Raw genomic sequence first — 19,354 nt, 5'->3', positions numbered from 1 at the left:
TGATTATGCCATTTAAAGTCAGCAGTGTTTTGTCTCACACTAGAACAGCTCAACTTCTTGCAACCTTTATGCCTTCTGCCATCCTCCTAGACCCGCACAAAATACCTTCAGATTAGTTTATAACTACACAGCATGTTAAAAACTGCCATGGTGATAATGATTCCTTCCAGGTAAAGGGAAAAAGAATGAAGCTCTAGTAAAGGTACTTTAATGGTGTCAGGTTATTGTCATCCCTTGCTTTTTGCCCAATCCATTTTATTTAAATTGTTGGAATAATCTTTCACACAGTGGGGATACTGCAGCAGGGGTATTGACACTGAAGCGCAGAAGATCCTGGCAAGAAAGGGAATCGAAAGAAGGAAGCTGTGTGTCAGTGAATCTCTTTCCACACACTGACTCCGTGTCTCTGTGGGCCTGGAAAGCCAGCTGAGACTTTCAAATCACACAAAGCTTCTAGATTTCAACAGCCCGTAGGGGCTCTTCCACAGGACCCTGGGAAGAGTCATTTGAAACAGAACTGGCTGAGCATGTAGGAAATGTGGCTTAGCGCAGGCACCTCTGCAAAGCTGTACGTTTCAAAATGGCATCAAAAACACGGGAAGAATACATCTGATGTGGAATTAATTTGCTGAAATACAACATAAGGCAGTTTCAAAGAATTTATGATGCGCGTTTTCAAAGTGAGATTAATTTTCTATCTCAGGGTTAACATTATTAAAGGTGCTGATTAACAGCCAACTGATAGAGCAGGGGCAAAACAGGGCTGCCAGTGGACTTGGATACAGGTTAAATAGCAACAAAGAATCAGCTCTTTAATAAGGGTATGCAAATGATTTTCTGTTCTAATTCCATAGCATCATATCTGAAGTTCCTGTTCTTAGAAACCAGATGTTTTCAGAACAAGACTGTGTCAGTAACAGAATGGCAAGCTAGTCTTTTTTAACTGCTGAATTGTGTTTGTGGGCATGTATATGTGCCCATTAGGAAAAGAAAGGTCACTAAAACTAGTTAGTTAAAGCCACACTTAAAATGGTCTTTCAGGTCTAAGAAACTTAGATGGATGGATGGATGGACGGATAGATAGATAGATAGATAGATAGATAGATAGATAGATGACAGATTTCTGTATTCATGATCTATAATAACTAATATGTTAAAATCACCCTTAAAATGGTTTTTCAGGCCCAAGAAACTATATTAGATAGATAGATTGTTTACAAATTCTGTATTAGTGATCTACAATAATTAATATGATCATATGTGTGTGTTTACATATGTGTGATGGGATGTATTGATTGGTATTTGACACACAGACTCTTAAGCATCTTATAGCTAGATGGGACATCGGAAACTCATCTAACACTTGATTTTATAGATGGCGACACTGAGGTGTAATGAGAATGGCCCAAAAATTCTAACTCCTGCTCCAGTGCTCTCCCTCATATATTAGCTCTTGTGTGCCTGGGGATTCACCATTCTGAGGAGTTGTATTATTCTTTGTCAGCCTTGCAATCAAAGCAGTTTCCGGCAAAGGTCAGCTGATCCCATCAGACAACCTGCTGATGAAGGAAGAGCCTGCCCTAATGCCGTTGAAAAGGAACCTTGTAACCTAAACAAAAACTGCTTCCACTATGATTATAATGTAACAGGTATGTGCATAGTCATCTCATCACAGAGTTAAAGGCCAAATCCTGTGCCTTTCAGCTCAGCAGTATTCCCGTAAGTATTGTTCCTCTCCATCTGGGTCCCTTTTGGACATGCTTCTTACTTTCCCAGAGATAATTCTTTATTTAATGACATAAATATTTATCTATTTCTCAGTAAACATCAGGATAGAGAATGAAAATATCACACAAACATTGAGCCCTTACGGTAGATTGTGAATAGCCTAAATGATCCTATTGAAGACATCCTCCCACTTTGGGAAGGTGCAAATAAAAGATACATATCTTTCCCATAAGTATCAGGTTTATTGAAAGATGTCTTTCTTCTTCAGAAGATGTTTAATACCTATAACATACTGGGACGAAGTTCTTGGTGTGGGGGCAGTTTATAAGCATGATGAGTCTGATGTAAAAATGTCAGCAATCTTAAGCTACCAAAAAACCGTATGAAGAAGAGACAAACATTTCCGCATTATCAAAGGTACAGATGAAAAAGGATGAATGTTTTTTTCAGAAGAAAAGACTTATTATGACTTCATTTTTTCCCATAACCCTCCTCTCATACCATAAAGGCTCAAATTCTAAGAAAGAAGAGAATGCGTTGGTTTATATGATGTAAGGCAACACTGAAGCTTATTTTGGAATTTTTCCCAAGTAATTTTCCCGCTGAAACAAACTCTAAACATTGTGCACTAACACACAGCAGTCAGATGGGCTTTTTGTCTCCTTAGGTTTTTCTCTTCCATTTCCTTTGATGATACAAAGAAGTCACAGTTCTCTGGGACATGCTATGCTACCCTGGAAAGAAAGATTGAAAGAATTACTTTGCAAAAGACATGAAATAAAAGAATTAAATAGATATGGCCTAAGTGATTTTGAAATAAATAAGTGTATATTTTAAAACATTCTAAGTATGGACAGTAAGTGAAATAGTGTTTTGTTTGAAATAATGTTAAAATTTAAATTTCTACTTTTATTAGGAAAAAAACGTTTTTAAGTGACATTCGATCTGCAGGCCAAAGCCAGTTTCACACTGTCACCAAAAGGCTAGCTGTCAAGATTGTCAGGTAGACATCTGCCTTCAAGAATAATCCCCATAGCTATGTGCAACCCCAGCAATTCCATTTGACTCTTGATATGTTCAAAGCCGGGACCCATATGCTCTGCATGTGGGATGATTGATTGTGGGGCTTAGGAAGCAGTTGTGAATTAAATATGGGATTCAGGTCATCAGAGTTTCATTTGAAATCTGTTTCATACATAGCCTTCTGTTCTGATGGGCTCCCTTCCTTTCAGACTGGAGCACGTGTCAGCTCAGTGAGAAGGCAGTTTGTGGAAATGGCATTAAAACAAGGATGTTGGACTGTGTTCGAAGTGATGGCAAGTCGGTTGACCTGAAATATTGTGAAGAGGTGAGGGGATACTGTGTTATATCTTTGTGAGTAAATTCTTCCCTAATAATTTCAATTCATGCTGAGCCAAGTGACCTGTGCTCAGTGCAGTTCATTGCCAGCAGATGGTTTTCTATACTACTCAGAGGCTGTTAAGCACCCTCTTGAAAAGAAACACTGTCCAACTACTGATTTCTACACATAATTTCCTGTATTTTGTTCTGCTTGGAGCCCAAAGGTATGCTAATTAGCCTATTTGGAAAGAAATGCTTGGGGAACAATAAGTAATCAAGGTGAATAAAGGCAATAAATCTTAATCAGACTACTCATCATCTTTTGTAATTTCATGTGAATTTTGTGTTGCCTGGGACACCTGCCAAGAGCCATCATTTATTCTCTCTGTTGCTAAACATTGATCGCATGTGGTTTGGTAGCAGATTTTGATATTAGGATCTAATATCCAGCTGTGAGAGTCTAAGTACTCAGGTCTGGGTAAGAGAGAGCTTGAAATTCAAACAAAGGAATGAAGTCTGCCATTATATATTTGAGGTGCAGAGAATTGTAACTGTTAATTTTCCAATTTATAAAAGTAATGTCATCATTTCTAGGTATGACCTTATGAAATGTGAGGAAACATAGTTGTTGGCCTTTCTCTTCCTGAAGCTACACTTCATGTTGTAATTATTTTGTCCGACTTCCATACCAAAAGGGTCCCCACATTCCTGACAGGTTTTAACTCCTCCTGCATCTAAACCCCACTGGGTTAAACATGAACCAAGATAAACAGGAGCCTCAATAGATCTTGAACACATAGAGCGGAGCTTATGACCTCATTAGGGTTCAGCAGACATGGTGACCATGACTTCTACCTACACATCTTGGGGGCTATATAAGCCCATGGGAAATTATTCCAGCTACTAAGAGAAAACTCCAGATGGAGATAATATCAATCCATTTGATATCTTTATCATGTAGACCTAACAACTTCCTTATATCTGTCCATGGGAATGGAGCTGCTAAGTGTTCTGAAAACAAGTTGTTTAGTTAGTAAATTCCTCCCACTACCATCTTATTACATATTTTAGTGTATTCATACTTTAGTTATAAATTTTATACCTGAATTAATTTGGTTTTGAAACTAGTAACATCAAAGTAATGTAACCATTATAAAAAATAACATTAGTATTAATGAACATTACTATAGTCATATGCTGGCTGGAGAGCTTTGATCTACTTCCAGTTGATTAATATATCTCCTTTTTTGCAAACGTACATGTAAATGTCCTCCTGGATCAGAATGAAATATACATTAAATAGCTGAGAGCTTTGTGAAAGCTAACCCCAAATCATACAAAACCAATTAAAAAATAAGTGACTACAGGACAGAGGTATAAATAGAGTCCTTTATTTCTTAAATGAAATGTGAGTAAAACCTTGAGAAATAACTGTTATTTTAATTATCCAGGAGCCTAGATAAATTTACTTTTATGCATTAATGTTACATTGTTTGAATACTGTGGTAACAATTAGGGATTCATATCATAACATTGTAGTAATCACTGTCTTTAGGAAGTACAGTGCTACTCTCTACAGGAATTGGAATAAACAACTCCTATCCTGTTTATGCATCCCCATGGATGCGGTAGTATTAACTAATATCCCTGAGAAAAGCTGGCTATCTTTTTAAATAATGGATTGATTGCCTACCTACTAATACATGTGCAAACCCTGCATTCAGAACAACAGCAGTAGCTAACTCTTGCTGTTTCCCTAAGAACCAGAAAGAAATAATGCCATTCCCCCACAGCAAAGGGTACAATTAGGGTTAAACCTATCTAGCATTTATATAGCATTTTTTTCTTTGATGTTTTTCAGACATTTATTCATCCAATCCTAGTAATTGCTTTCTCCTTTCCTCTTCTTTGATCCCTGAACAGGTTTCTTTTCATTTAGTTAGACACATATGTTTAGATAGATGAGAGAGTAAGAGAAGAAGAAAAAAAGAGGAACAATAAATGTAAGAAAAAACCATAGTAGACTGTTAAAATGTCTTACCACTGGATACCAAAAAGATCTATAAACAGACATCCTTTTCAACTCTGCAGTGAAATAAGTCATAGTAGCTGAATTCTGTGATTCAAACCCTCTCTCCATGAAACTATTATCTGCCTTAAATGTTACACATCCTTATTAGCATATAATTGCCTTAAATCTCCTTTCTCCAACCTCCCATGATTTAAGTGACTTTTTGAGACTTTAATTAAGTGATATGGTAAAAATGTTCATACCAAATCCTCAGCTTTGTCAAGTATTACTGGTGAAGAATATAATAGGAATGCCTGGAGAGATGTGTACCATACAGTCACTGATCTGATCCTCTCTCAGTGGACAACTTAGAGCTGAGAGCTATACTTGAACCACAATATAACATTTCTTTGGCCATCTTTTACTATATACCATAGACACTATAAACTTCTCTTTCATGCAAAAATTTTAAAAACCATTTTAAAATTCCCAAGGATTAAAAACAAAACAAAACCTGTAGTCTCCTAACAAGCTCTTAAGCACTTCTATTTTCATGCTACTTTGTACCTTGGGCTTTTTAACTGTTTGCATATAAAAGTAGATGAGTTTGAAATCTCATATTTTAAAAGCAGGATGCTTAAACAAGGAAGGAACTCAATGCTAATAAAATGTCACAGTATCAGAATCTAATGAGAGGCTAACCAAAATAAGTGAATTATACCTCAGCTGCTGAGATCCGTTTTAGAAAAGAAAATCTTTGGGGTGCCTGAGTGGCGCAGTCAGTTAAGCATCCGACTTCAGCCAGGTCACGATCTCGCGGTCCGGGAGTTCGAGCCCCACGTCAGGCTCTGGGCTGACAGCTCAGAGCCTGAAGCCTGTTTCCGATTGTGTGTCTCCCTCTCTCTCTGCCCCTCCCCCGTTCATGCTCTGTCTCTCTCTGTCCCCAAAATAAATAAACGTTGAAAAAAAAATTTTTTTAAAGAAAAGAAAATCTTTGTAAAAAATAAATGCGTATAAAATATTCATAATCAAAAAATTCTGGCAACCCATATTTCCTTTTGAGAGAGATAACATACTTAACTATTATCGAATATTATTTCAATGTTATATTATTAGTTTTTGAGTGATAATTTGTCTTTTAAACCTTTTGTTTTTCAGTTTTAAGATGACACATAAAAAGAAATAATATCCCAAAGATACAATTATAAATCTATATATTGGTGATATTCTTGGTTTTTAACTAATGGGAAGCAATCATGCTTACACCTATCTCATTACTCCTTTAGGGAAAGTAAACCAATTCAGAGACTAAATATACTTTTTTTTTCATTCCTTATTTATAAAGTTCAACAACAGGAATGCCTGAGTGGCTCAAGATCAAGCCCTGCACTGGGCTCTGTGCTGGGCATGGAGGCTGCTTAAGATTCTCTCTCTCCTTCTGCCTCAGCCCCTCCCCAACTAGCTGTCTATCTCAAAAGAAAATTATTTTTTAAATTTAGGAGGTCAAGCATAGCTCAGTCAGTTAACAGTCTGACTTGGTTTCAACTCAGGTTATGATCTCACAGTCTGTGAGCTCGAGCCCCACGGAGGGCTCCACACTGACAGCATGGAGCCTGCTTGTCTCTCTCTCTCTCTCTCTCTCTCTGCCTCTCCCCCAATTATATATGCTCTCTCTCTCAAAATAAGTAAACTTAAGGGGTGCCTGGGTGGCTCAGTCAGTTAAGCCTCTGACTTCGGCTCAGGTTATGATCTCATGATCCATGAGGTCTAGCCCCACATCAGGCTCTGTGCTGACAGCTCAGAGCCTGGAGTCTGCTTTGGACTCTGTGTTTCCCTCTCTCTCTGCCACTCCCCCTCTTGCCCTCTGTCTCTCTCTCTCTCTCTCTCTCTCTCTCTCTCAAAATATAAATAAACATTTAAAAAAATAAAAAAAATAACTAACTTAAAAAAATGATGATAGCACTAGCTAAAATTTAAAAACTTTTTTTTTTAATTTGAAAAATTCAACAATGTATATGGAGTAAATGGACTCCTCCGTTCATCCTGTGCCCTTTGTTCCCACTCTCGTGGGTTGAACAACTTTATAGTTTTAAGTTTGGGTGTTTGTCCTCCAGATACCATTTTATTTTATTATGCATCTTGCTTATTCTTCCTCTCCTCTCCTCCCCACTATTATTTTTTTTTCTTCCTCCCATCCTCCCTCTAATAATAAGACACATCATGGCATCCTTCCAGGTCAGTAAAACAGATCTACCTCTTTCCTTTCAGCTTGGCCTGGAGAAGAACTGGCAGATGAACACATCCTGCATGGTGGAATGTCCTATAAACTGTCAGCTTTCTGACTGGTCTCCTTGGTCAGAATGCTCTCAAACATGTGGCCTCACAGGTTTGTTTGTACCTTCATTAGCATTAGATTAATAGTCAAGGAATATGAAATATCACTCTTGCTTTAATGCTTACCAGATAATTTTCATAAAGGTTGAATCAGTGTCTTTCCTTTCAAAATGTCTGAGACTTGTCCCTTGGATCTCCTCAGGAGAAATGTCTGTGATGCCTTCTTTCAAGATAGATGCTTACACAAATATATCACTTTGCATCACTTTGTATCTCTTAAAGGAAAAATGATCCGAAGACGAACAGTGACTCAGCCCTTTCAGGGTGATGGACGACCATGCCCTGCCCTGATGGAACAGTCTAAGCCTTGCCCAGTGAAGCCCTGTTATCAATGGCAATATGGCCAGTGGTCTCTATGCCAAGTACAGGTAATCAAATCTCAAGAAGTTGTATAGAGGGTCGCCTGGATGGCTCAGGCAATTAAGCATCTGTCTCTTGATCTCAGATCAGGTCTTGATCTCAGGGTCATGAGTTCAAGCCCTTCATTGGGCTCCATGGAGCATGGAGCCTACTTAAAAAAGGTGTGGGGGGGCCACCTTGGTGGCTCAGTCATTTGAGCATCCGACTCTTGATTTCAGCTCAGGTCATGATCCCAGGGTCATACAAAAGAGCCCTGTGTCTGACTTCCCTCTGAGTGCAGAACCTGCTTAGGATTCTCTCTCTCTTTGCCCCTCTTCACATTCACTCTCTCTTTAAAAAAAAAAATATATATATATATATATATATAGAGAGAGAGAGAGAGAGAGAGAGACAGAGAGAGACAGAGAGAGACAGAGACAGAGTGAGAGACAGAGAGAAAGAGAGAGAGGTGTGTTCTTTATCTGCAGAGATTTAGTTTCAGAAATATTTTTCAGAACTTACAGATGACATGTTTCCTCTTAAAGATTTTAGGTGCCTTGCTATTTCCTAACTGTTTAATTAGTTTTGATAACCAGCAGTCCCTGTCCTGTGTGTTTAAAATCATTTGGAGACAGATTCATTTTAATGAAAATTTATTTGCCTGTCTTCGGCTACAAAAAAAATAAATTGTTCATTGTATACTTTATGGCTAGTGTCCTACAGGACTTCTTCTCTAGGGTTTCAAATGCTTCTTTAACTGCTCATAAATCAAGATCAATGGTGCAGAAGATGACTGTAAGTGATGAGCTTGCTAATGAATTATTTTTCTTTTCCTAATTAGTTATTTCTTCCTGCGTTCTAGGATGCCCAGTGTGGTGAAGGGACCAGAACGAGGAACATTTCTTGTGTAGTGAGTGATGGGTCAGGTGATGATTTCGGCAAAGTGGTGGATGAAGAATTCTGTACTGACATTGAACCCATTATAGAGGGTAATAAAAAAATGGTTCTCGAGGAGACCTGCACCCAGCCTTGCCCAGGTAACAATAACAAAATGTTATTCATAGTTTGGTCATTTCTTACTAGACCTAGGATAGAGAAGAGGTTGCACTTGCTAGTCTAAGTTAAGGCATGTCAGCAAGTCTTCTCATTCAGTAGTATCTGTGTCAACAACTGGATACGTAGCGTGGATGCAGGGGTTACTGCCTTGTTACTGCCAACTCAGGGTGAAGTCCAGGTCTCCCGTGTGGCCTCTGCCGCCACCCTGGGGTTCTAACACCTGCAGAGGAGGGCACTTAAGGCCTTAGGCTCCTGCTTGACAGGGAACGTATGAAAGGGAATTTGTATCTATTTAGGATTTCCAGGAGAGAGAGAAGCAGGGTTTTAACACAAATGGCTAACAAAAGATTTAAGTCCTATAATTAATGAAAACTTACTTTGGGTCCTGAAAAGAATCAAAAACAAAATCACACCTAGATACACTGTAGTTAAAACACAAAATGTAGAAAACTAGAGAACTAGTAAAGCATGCAGAAAGAAAAAAAAGAGTACTTACAACTGGAAGGCAATCAGTTAGAATCATAAAAAATTCTTCTTAGTTACAATGAAAGTCCGAAGACAATGGAATATATGCACAGTGTGATGGAAAATAGTCATGAGCCTAAAATCCTTTCCCCAGCAAAATCATTTGAGAGTGAGAAAAAAATATTATGGAAGAAAATATTGAAAGAAATTACCACAATTCAGAGTTGGACACATGGGTTCATGCAGTAAAATGTGGAAAGCAAATATCGTATATCACATAGTTTAGAAATAATTGGAAGACAGTGATAAGCTAATATTTAGGAAGTTGGGCTTGGTGCAGAGAACTGTAGGGTAGACAGAAGATCAAAATAAGCTCAACATCAAGCATGAGCCTAAGGCTTTGAGAAAGATGGGGGCAACAATTTATTAGTAGATGAGAGAGAAATAAGACTGGAAGTAAATGGCCTGTATTTCACCCTCAGTGGAAAGTTTTTATTCTCCACTTTGCTTATAATTATGAGAAGAAAAAAATTGATCTCTTTAAGGAATGTGTTATTTTGAATAAGATCCCCAAAAAATAAAAATAAGGATTTGGCAAACAAATTTTGACTGGAGACAAAAATAGACTACCTAAATAAAAAAGTTATGGTTTAAGGAAATTTTAAAGATGGAGGACACATTTTCAGAAGTTTATTTTAATGGATTGAGGTCTCTAAATGCTGTAAAAAGCTTACAATATGGGTTGCTCATTCTCTTATCAGTTTATTCATTCTTAAGTAAATTATTTGAGATGATAATATTGGCAGTTTCTATAGTTTATTAAGATGAACTGAATAAAATTAAAACAGAGCAGTAAAGTAAAATAATCCCTGATATTTTGAACTATATGCTAGATTTTGAGGGCATTCCTCACAACCGTAACAACAGCCTTTGTACGTACTTATAGTTTCATCTACTTCAAATGAAGAAAGATCTTTTTAAAAATCTTACGTTCTAGACCCCGATTAAGTGTTGCTTCTTAGACATTCCTGCACCTGCTAATAATAACCTATTCCTGATCCAGCAATTCCCCTACTCCATTTCCTGCCCTCCCCCCGCCCCCCAAAAAACTGGCCTGATTGCAGTCCACATTCTCACATACAATTCAGTAAAATCATTTTGCTTCACAGCTGACCAAGGTTGAGGCTGTGGCAGCAGGTAAGGGCTCTGGGCAGAGCCAAGGACTGAAACTTTGGGCTTTGATGTGCTAAATGGCCACATAGTCAAAAGGCACCAGAACTAAAAGTTGGAAGGCCTATCTATTCCAGAGCCAAATCTCCAGCACCATGAATAGGATTATCGTGATAACCACAACACAGAGCAGCACTAGCAGCCTTGCCAGGAATTCGTGTCTGCTTTCCTGTGGAGTTTGCCTGCTTGTTTTCTTATACTTCCTCAGCACAATCACCCACTCATTTTATTATTATATCAGGTGTTACTGGGGGCTAGACACAGGGCTCAATACATTGAGAGACATGTATACCCTGTCCTCATTGAGTTTACCTTCTAATGGGAGAGACTGGTGCTAATCTAATAGTAACATAAATAAACACAAGATTGAAATTTGTCCTAAGTTACCCAAAGGAAAACAAGATCCCACAATAACATAAAACAGAACAAACACACTATTCTAATTAAATTAATTACAAACCCAGAAGGAGGCTGCTCTTCTAAGTTACCATCTCTTCATCCCAGTTGCCAGTTTTCTCCAATAATGGGTTTTGAAAACTAGCAACATATGAGCTAATAAGCTTTAAAGTAAGTAAAATACTGAAGGAGGAAGTGCATTTTATATACTTGTCCTATCTTTTGCAGGCATAGTGTGGTTTATTATTATAATGGTTTATATGGTCAAAACATAAAAGTATGTTTAGTACAAGCCCAATGTCTCACTGTCATTTGCTGTTATTCAGCCTTTAAAGCCTGACATGGATTCTTTCGGGGTGACAATTATATAATTCACAGACAAATATTAAAAGATTTATTGAGTTTTGTTGTAAAATACACTATGTCAAGTGATACAATCACAGAGATAAAGCCTACCAGTAAAAAAAAAAAAAAAAAAAAAAAAAAAAAAGATACATTTTATGTCCATGTAGTTTGCAATCACTGGGGTGTAGTTACATTACCTTTATCTTGAGAGGACTATTTAAAATTTTAATAGTTTTTCCTATGTATTTAAAAACTGAGTAACCCCAAAGTATTTAAACATGCTTCGTAGTTTCTTTTTCCTTAACACTTCTAAAATTTAGTAGAATTTTCTGCACTTCAGGATGACATTGACTATTAATGACATACTATAATAAAGGTCTACAAAAATCACTCCACTTTACTGTTATACATATACCTATTAGCCAGTTATTCACGTCTGGCCAAGATTTCTTAATTATAACACAAGACATGTTTTCATTAATCAGATCTCCAGGCAAATTTGTGCTAATATTAGGCATCTTCAGCATAATATAAGGCAATATGAATTATGCATATGGTATGGCTGGAATAATTAAAATGATAAGAATCCCTGTGGATTCGTGTCTATCATAATTTACTATAGCCTGTGTACAGTATCACCAGTCAGTCCTGAAGAATGGATGGGTATACAGGAAAGGTATATTTCATCAAATCCTCCTTGTTCTCCTAATGGTTGAAGATGTTGAACGCAGGATACACCAGGGCCCAGCAATTCCACTCCTAAGTATACACCCAGTAGAAATGCATATATAAGTTCAAAGACTCACACTAAGATGTTCACAATAGCAGTATTCATTATAGAAATAATGTATAACTCTCCACCTGCCCATCAAAAGAATGGTATCTAAATTATGATACAGTCATATAATAGAGTAAAATACAGCACTAACGATCACAGTGGAACTACATAAATACATGTGGATCCTGCAAACATAAATGAGTGAAGTATTTTTTACAGATACAGATGGTACGATTCCATATGTCACACAAGAAAGGTTTCTGAAATTCTGAGAATGTCCTGTTGCTTGATTTGGGCATTGGCCACAAAGTTATAAAATCAGACTGTGAAAATTTGAACATTTATAATATGTGATCATTTTTCATGCATATTCTTCTTCAATAAATAATTGAAAAAAAGAATTCAATTGAAGATGTAGGTCAGATAAAGTCACAAGGATTATTACTACTACTGCAGTTGCTGCTCAATTGACTGTCTCACCCTCACACCTCTGGCAAGAAATAGGAAAAACTAAAGTATAAATGCCAGTTTTCTCAGCCTTGGAGTTCAAGTGTTTTTGAAATTATGCATATCTACAAGACAAATTTCATGTATACTTAGATTTTCATTGGTACTACCAAGTGCTTAATAAACCTCTTCACCATAATGTCAAGAATGGTGGTAGGTTTTTTTTGTTTTTGTTTTTTAATATATAAAGTTTATTTTGAGAGGGAGAGCACATGCACGAAAGAGAAAGAGGGAGAAGGGCAGAGAGAGAGAGGGAGAATCCCAAGCAGGCTTCTCACTAACAGTGCAGGGCTTGACGCGGGACTCAAACTCACCAACCACCCTGAGATCATGACCTGAACCAAAATCTAGAGTCAGATCCTTAACCGACTGAGCCACGCAGGTGTCCCTGGAGTGGTGGTAGGTTTTAATCAACTGTTTGTTTTCTCTTAAGAGGAGGTGAATCATAAGGCACAAGATCCTGGAAGCTGTAGTTTCTATTCAGCAACATCCACTCCAAAACTAACATCAATATACACTTGTAAACCACATATAAACTTGCAAAAATTAAATACTTATCTAAATCCTATAAATATCATGTATGACTAGCATACCAAAAAACATTTCCCGGTGAGGTGAAGAAATATAATTACCAGCTGGACGGCTGCTGTTTATGGGTATGTGTATGAACTACCAACCGGTGTTTTGCAGGTGACTGTTATCTGAAGGACTGGTCTTCGTGGAGCCTGTGTCAGATAACCTGCGTGAATGGTGAGGACCTAGGCTTTGGTGGAATACAGGTCCGTTCCAGAGCTGTGATCATACAAGAACTAGAAAATCAACATCTATGCCCAGAGCAAATGTTAGAAACAAAATCATGTGATGGTGAGTGCTGCAATTCATGAAATCTTTTCAATTTAGTTTTAAGAGACAAAAGCGTAAGATATAGAATTTTCTGTTCAATAAGTAAATTTGCTAAGATCTCCTAAGACTGAGAATTAAGAGTAGGATTCTGAATTCTAAAAAGTTACGGGAAGAAAAATCTCTCACCCTTCAAAAACTAGATAAGAAATGTAAAAAATGGTTCACAGTTTTATTAGCTACAGAAGGCCCAGATAATTAAGAGCACATTATTTGGACACTCAGGACAATCCTGATCATGTATGACTCTAACAATATCCTTTATTTAAGTTGAAGGAAACAAAGAAAAACTACAAATCCACATCAAAATGAGAGATTTTTATTATATTCTTATAAATTGATAAATCAAAGTATTGTTAAGAACTAATATGACATAACACATGAACATACATGTTTATGTGTCTATGTGTGAATGTATACACACATATAGAGCCATGCACCCAATATAAACAGTCCATGACATTTTCAAAAACAACAGAGCATTAAAATGTCATACTTTGGGAACACAGAGGCAGTCTAAGTGAAAACAAAAGACTTTATATCTAGTGTAGAACATAGGTCCTCTCCTTCCTGCTTGTCTTTGGAAACAATTAAAGAGTATGACAATTAATAGCAAATAGGAGCCAAAATACTACTTTTTTTTACTGAAAAGTTGGAGACAAAAGCTTGGAATGTTAGTGAAGAAGGCTTAGAATAAAAGCCAAATGGGCTACATGACTTAACCCAAGAATTAGGTATAATTATGCACCTTGTCAGTTGAATCTTCCCTAATTTACTAAACAGATGAACCATTCCCTACGTCCTAGGAGGGTGTAGGTAATGAAGTAGAGAAAAGCCAGGGGTTACAATAAATGAAACAGACCCAAGGAAAAATTTGTTCACCCCCAAATGACAACGAAATAAAATTAGAAATCAGTAACACAGCAATTGCGAAAGAAATGTCACCATGCACACAGCAGTAAAAACTGGAAACGACACTTCTAGAGCATTACACATCAAATGGTATGTGGGATTTAGCACAAAAGTACTTACAAGAAAACTTAAAGCCTGAAATGCCTAAATAGGGGAGTAGAAAAGATTAAAATGAGCTAAGCATTAAACTCAAGTAGAATGTAACTAATACAGATAAATATAAATTCAGTGAGATAGAAAACAAAATAATCAACAACCAATAGTTGACCAAACTAACTAAATAGACCACCTCATGGAAAAAATCAGGAAAAAAGAGCAAAATAACTACTACATCATATAGAGTTGAGTTTTAAAAATTATGACTAGAGGTGCCTCGCTGGCTTAGTCAGTTTAAGCGTCTGATTCTTGATCTTGGCTCAGGTCATGATCTCCGGGGCTCGTGAATTCAAGCCCTATGTAGGGCTGTGCACTGATGGTGTAGAGCCTACTTGGGATTCTGTCTCTCCTTCTCTCTGCCCCCCCAAAATGGATAAACTTAAAAAAATAAAAATTATCAATAAATGTTCCTAATAAATATAGAAACTTCAAGATAATCTAAATTTTATAATTTATCAAGAATGATACAGAATCTAAACTATGGATTATGTAACTATTAGAAACTCAAGTGTATCAAATATTTACTTATACATGAAACAAACTAAAACATAAATGGCTTTGAGTTTTACCAAACTTTTTTTTTGTATTTTTATTTAATTTTTTAAAATTTACATCCAAGTTAGCATGTCATGCAACAATGATTTCAGGAGTAGATTCTTAATGCCCCTTACCCTTTTAGCCGATTCCCCCTCCCACAACCCCTCCAGTAGCCCTGTGTTTGTTCTCCATATTTAAGGGTCTCTTATGTTTTGTCCCCCACCCTGTTTTTATATTATTTTTGCTTCCCTTCCCTTATGTTCATCTGTTTTGTATCTTGCAGTCCTCATGAGTGAAGTCATACGATATTTGTCTTTCTCTAATTTCACTTAGCATAGTACCCTCTAGTTCCATCTACGTAGTTGCAAATGGCAAGATTTCATTTTTTTTGATTGCCGAGTAATACTCCATTGTGTGTGTGTGTGTGTGTGTGTGTGTGTGTGTGTGTGTGTGTACCACATCTTCTTTATCCATTCATCCATCGATGGACATTTGGGCTCTTTCCATACTTTGGCTATTGTTGATAGTGATGCTATAAACATTGGGGTGCATGTGCCTCTTTGAAACAGCATACCTGTATTCTTCGGATAAATACCTAGTAGGGCAATTGCTGGTTCATAGGATAGTTCCATTTTTAATTTTTTGAGGAATCTCCATACTGCTTTCCAGAGTGCATTCCCACCAGCAGTGCAAAAGAGATCCCTTTCTCCGCATCCTTGCCGACATCTCTTGTTGCCTGAGTTGTTTATTTTAGCCATTATAGCTATTCTGACTAGCCTGAGGTGGTATCTCTTTGTGGTTTTAATTTGTATCTCCCTGATGATGAGTGATGTTGAGCATTTTTTCATGTGTCGGTTGGCCATCTGCATGTCCTCTTTGGAGAAATGTCTATTCATGTCTTTTGCCCATTTCTTCACTGGATTATTGTTTTTTTGGGTGTGGAGTTTGAGAAGTTCTTTATAGATTTTGGTACCAACCCTTTATCTGATATGTCATTTGCAAATATCTTCTCCCATTCTGTCAGTTGCCTTTTAGTTTTGCTGATTGTTTCCTTTGCTGTGCAGAAGCTTTAATTTTGATGAGGTCCCAATAGTTCATTTTTGCTTTTGTTTCTCTTGCCTCCAGAGATGTGTTGAGTAAGAAGTTGCTGAGGCCAAGGTCAAAGAGGTTTTTGGCTGCTTTCTTCATGAGGATTTTCATGGCTTCCTGTCTTACATTTAGGTCTTTCACCCATTTTGAGTTTATTTTTGTGTATGGTGTAAGAAAGTGGTCCAGGTTTATTCTTCTGCATGTCGCTGTTCAGTTTTCCCAGCACCACTTGCTGAAGAGACTGTCTTTATTCCATTGGATATTCTTTCCTGCTTTGTCAAAGATTAGTTGGCCATACACTGTGGGTCCATTTCTGGGTTCTCTATCCTGTTCCATTGATCTGAATGTCTGCTCTTGTGCCAGTACCATACTGTCTTGATGATTACAGCTTTGTAATACAGCTTGACATGTGGGATTGTGATGCCTCCTGCTTTGGTTTTCTTCTTCAAGATCTCTTTGGCTATTCGGAGTCATTTCTGGTTCCATACACATTTTAGGATTGTTTGCTATAGCTCTGTGAAGAATGCTGATATTATTGTGATAGGGATTGCGTTGAATATGTAGATTGCTTTGGGTAGTATCGACATTTTAACATTTGTTCTTCCTATGCAGGAGCATGGAATCTTTCTCCATTTCTTTTTTTTTTTTTCCTCGTTTTTATTTTTTATTTTTGGGACAGAGAGAGACAGAGCATGAATGGGGGAGGGGCAGAGAGAGAGGGAGACACAGAATTGGAAACAGGCTCCAGGCTCCGAGCCATCAGCCCAGAGCCTGACTCGGGGCTCGAACTCACGGACCGCGAGATCGTGACCTGGCTGAAGTCGGACGCTTAACTGACTGCGCCACCCAGGCGCCCCATCTTTCTCCATTTCTTTGTGTCTTCTTCAATTTCTTTCATAAGCTTTCTATAGTTTTCAGTGTATAGATTTTTCACCTCTTTGGTTAGATTTATTCCTAGGTATTTTATGGTTTTTGGTGCAATTGTAAATGGGATCAATTCTTTGATTTCTCTTTCTGTTGCTTCATTGTTGGTGCATAGGAATGCAACCAATTTCTGTGCATTGATTTTATATCCTGCAACTTTGCTGAATTCATGAATCGATTCTAGCAGTTTTTTGGTGGAATATTTTGGGTTTTCCATATAGAGTATCATGTCATCTGCGAAGAGTTAAAGTTTGACCTCCTCCTGGCCAATTTAGATGCCTTTGGTTTGTGTTGTCTGATTGCTGAGGCTAAGCCCTCCAATACTATGTTGAATAACAGTGGTGAGAGTGGACATCCCTGTCTTGTTCCTGACCTTAGGGTAAAAGCCCTCAGTTTTTCCCCATTGAGGATGATATTAGCATTGGGTCTTTCATGTATGGCTTTTATGATCCTGAGGTATGATCCTTCTATCCCTGCTTTCTTGAGGGTTTTTATCAAGAAAGGATGCTGTATTTTGTCAAATGCTTTCTCTGCATCTATTGAGAGGATCATGTGGTTCTTGTCCTTTCTTTTATTGATGTGAAGAATCACATTGATTGTTTTGCAGATGCTGAACCAGCCCTGCATCCCAGGTAAATCCCGCTTGGTCATGGCGAATAATTGTTCTAATGTATTGTTGGATCCGGTTGGCTAATATCTTATTGGGGATTTTTGCATCCATGTTCATCAGGGAAATTGGTCTATAGTTCTCCTTTTTAGTGGGGTCTCTGTCTGGTTTTGGAATCAAGGTAATGCTGGCCTCATAGAAAGAGTTTGGAGGTTTTCCTTCCATTTCTATTTTTTGGAACAGCTTCAAGAGAATAGGTATTAACTCTTCCTTAAATGTTTGGTAGAATTACCCTGGAAAGCCATCTGGCCCTGGACTCTTGTTTTTTGAGTGATTTTTGATTACTAATTTGATTTCTTTACTGGGTATGGCTCTGTTCAAATTGTCTATTTATTCCTGTTTCAGTTTTGGTACTTTATATGGAGTTTTACCAAAATTTAAAGGAATAAACAACTCCATTTTATGTGAAATCATCTTAAAAAAAATTGTGTGGGAAAAAAAGATAAGGAAAATCCTTCCTGCCCCACGAGAGTGTAGCAGTAAAATTAGTCAATAATGTCACCAATGAAAATAGATGTCAAAATCATAAAAGATTACTATCTAACCAAATCGTTAATACCATAATTAATCATGATGTAAGTCATACCAACAGAAAAAAAGTCATAGGATTTTTAAATGTGTTGAAACAATGTTTGTAGAATGCAACCTTAATTCACAATGAAAACTTCCAATTTAACTTGAACTAGAAGGAAATCACCTAATAAATGATATCTACAAAAACTAACAGCATACATGATAATATCAGGGAAAACATTAGAGACATTCCCTTGCAATTGCTAACAAAGCAAGGATGCTCACTATTGCCAACCTGGTAAAGAAGGTTCCAGCCCAAGTGTAATCCGAAGCTTAATAGTTGAAAGCAAAGAAATAATCGGGCACATTACTATGATTTTCACATTAAAAATTTTAACAAACAAAATAGAAAAAAATCATGATCATCTCAATAAAGAAAAGGAATTTGACAAAATACAACACTCATTCATGATGAAAACTCAACAAAGTGAGTCTCAACAAAGGCCATTGATGACAAACCCACAGCTAACATCATCCTCAGACAAGCTGTTAGTTGTTCACCATCAAGAACAGAAGTACAACAAGGATGTTATCCATTCCTGCCACTTTTAGTCAGTGTAGTACTCAAAATCCTAGACGTTGCAATCATACAATAAAAAGAAGAGCATGCAAGTTGGTAAGGAAGAAATAAAACTGTCACTGCTTGCAGATGATGTGGTATTATACATAGAAAACCCTCCCCCAAAAAACTATTACAATAAATGAATTCAGTTAAGTTGCAGGATACAAAATCGATATGTAGACACCTGTTGCATTTCTATACACTAATTACAAAGTAGCAGAAAGAAAAAAAAAACTCCACTTATAATTGCACCAAAAAGAACAAAATACCTAGGAATAAACTTAACCAAGGAAGTGAAAACCTGTACACTAAAAACAATAAGGCATTAATGAGACATTGAAGACTACACAAATAAAGAAAAAGATCTATCATGCTCATGGATTAGGAAAATATTGTTAAAATGTTCATACTACCCAAAGCAATCTACTGAGTAAATATAATGCC

At 37.1% G+C, this 19,354-nt stretch overlaps 1 protein-coding gene across 5 annotated transcripts in view; it reads left to right on the top strand.

Annotated features, from left to right (window-relative positions):
* THSD7A (thrombospondin type 1 domain containing 7A) overlaps positions 1-19,354 on the top strand; it is a 664,277-nt gene that overhangs the window by 627,893 nt on the left and 17,030 nt on the right. For all 5 annotated transcript variants that reach the window (XM_045052422.1, XM_045052423.1, XM_019825529.3 and 2 more), the window contains 6 exons: positions 1,505-1,649; positions 2,961-3,076; positions 7,349-7,466; positions 7,697-7,842; positions 8,676-8,850; positions 13,281-13,454. In XM_045052422.1, the coding sequence (XP_044908357.1) occupies positions 1,505-1,649; positions 2,961-3,076; positions 7,349-7,466; positions 7,697-7,842; positions 8,676-8,850; positions 13,281-13,454 (874 nt within the window). The remainder of the gene's footprint in view (positions 1-1,504; positions 1,650-2,960; positions 3,077-7,348; positions 7,467-7,696; positions 7,843-8,675; positions 8,851-13,280; positions 13,455-19,354) is intronic.

Source organism: Felis catus, chromosome A2, assembly GCF_018350175.1.
Source record: "Felis catus isolate Fca126 chromosome A2, F.catus_Fca126_mat1.0, whole genome shotgun sequence".
In the NCBI taxonomy this organism is placed as follows: domain Eukaryota; kingdom Metazoa; phylum Chordata; class Mammalia; order Carnivora; family Felidae; genus Felis; species Felis catus.
The sequence above is the reverse complement of the archived record's forward strand: the minus strand, read 5'-3'. Positions and strand labels throughout refer to the sequence as shown.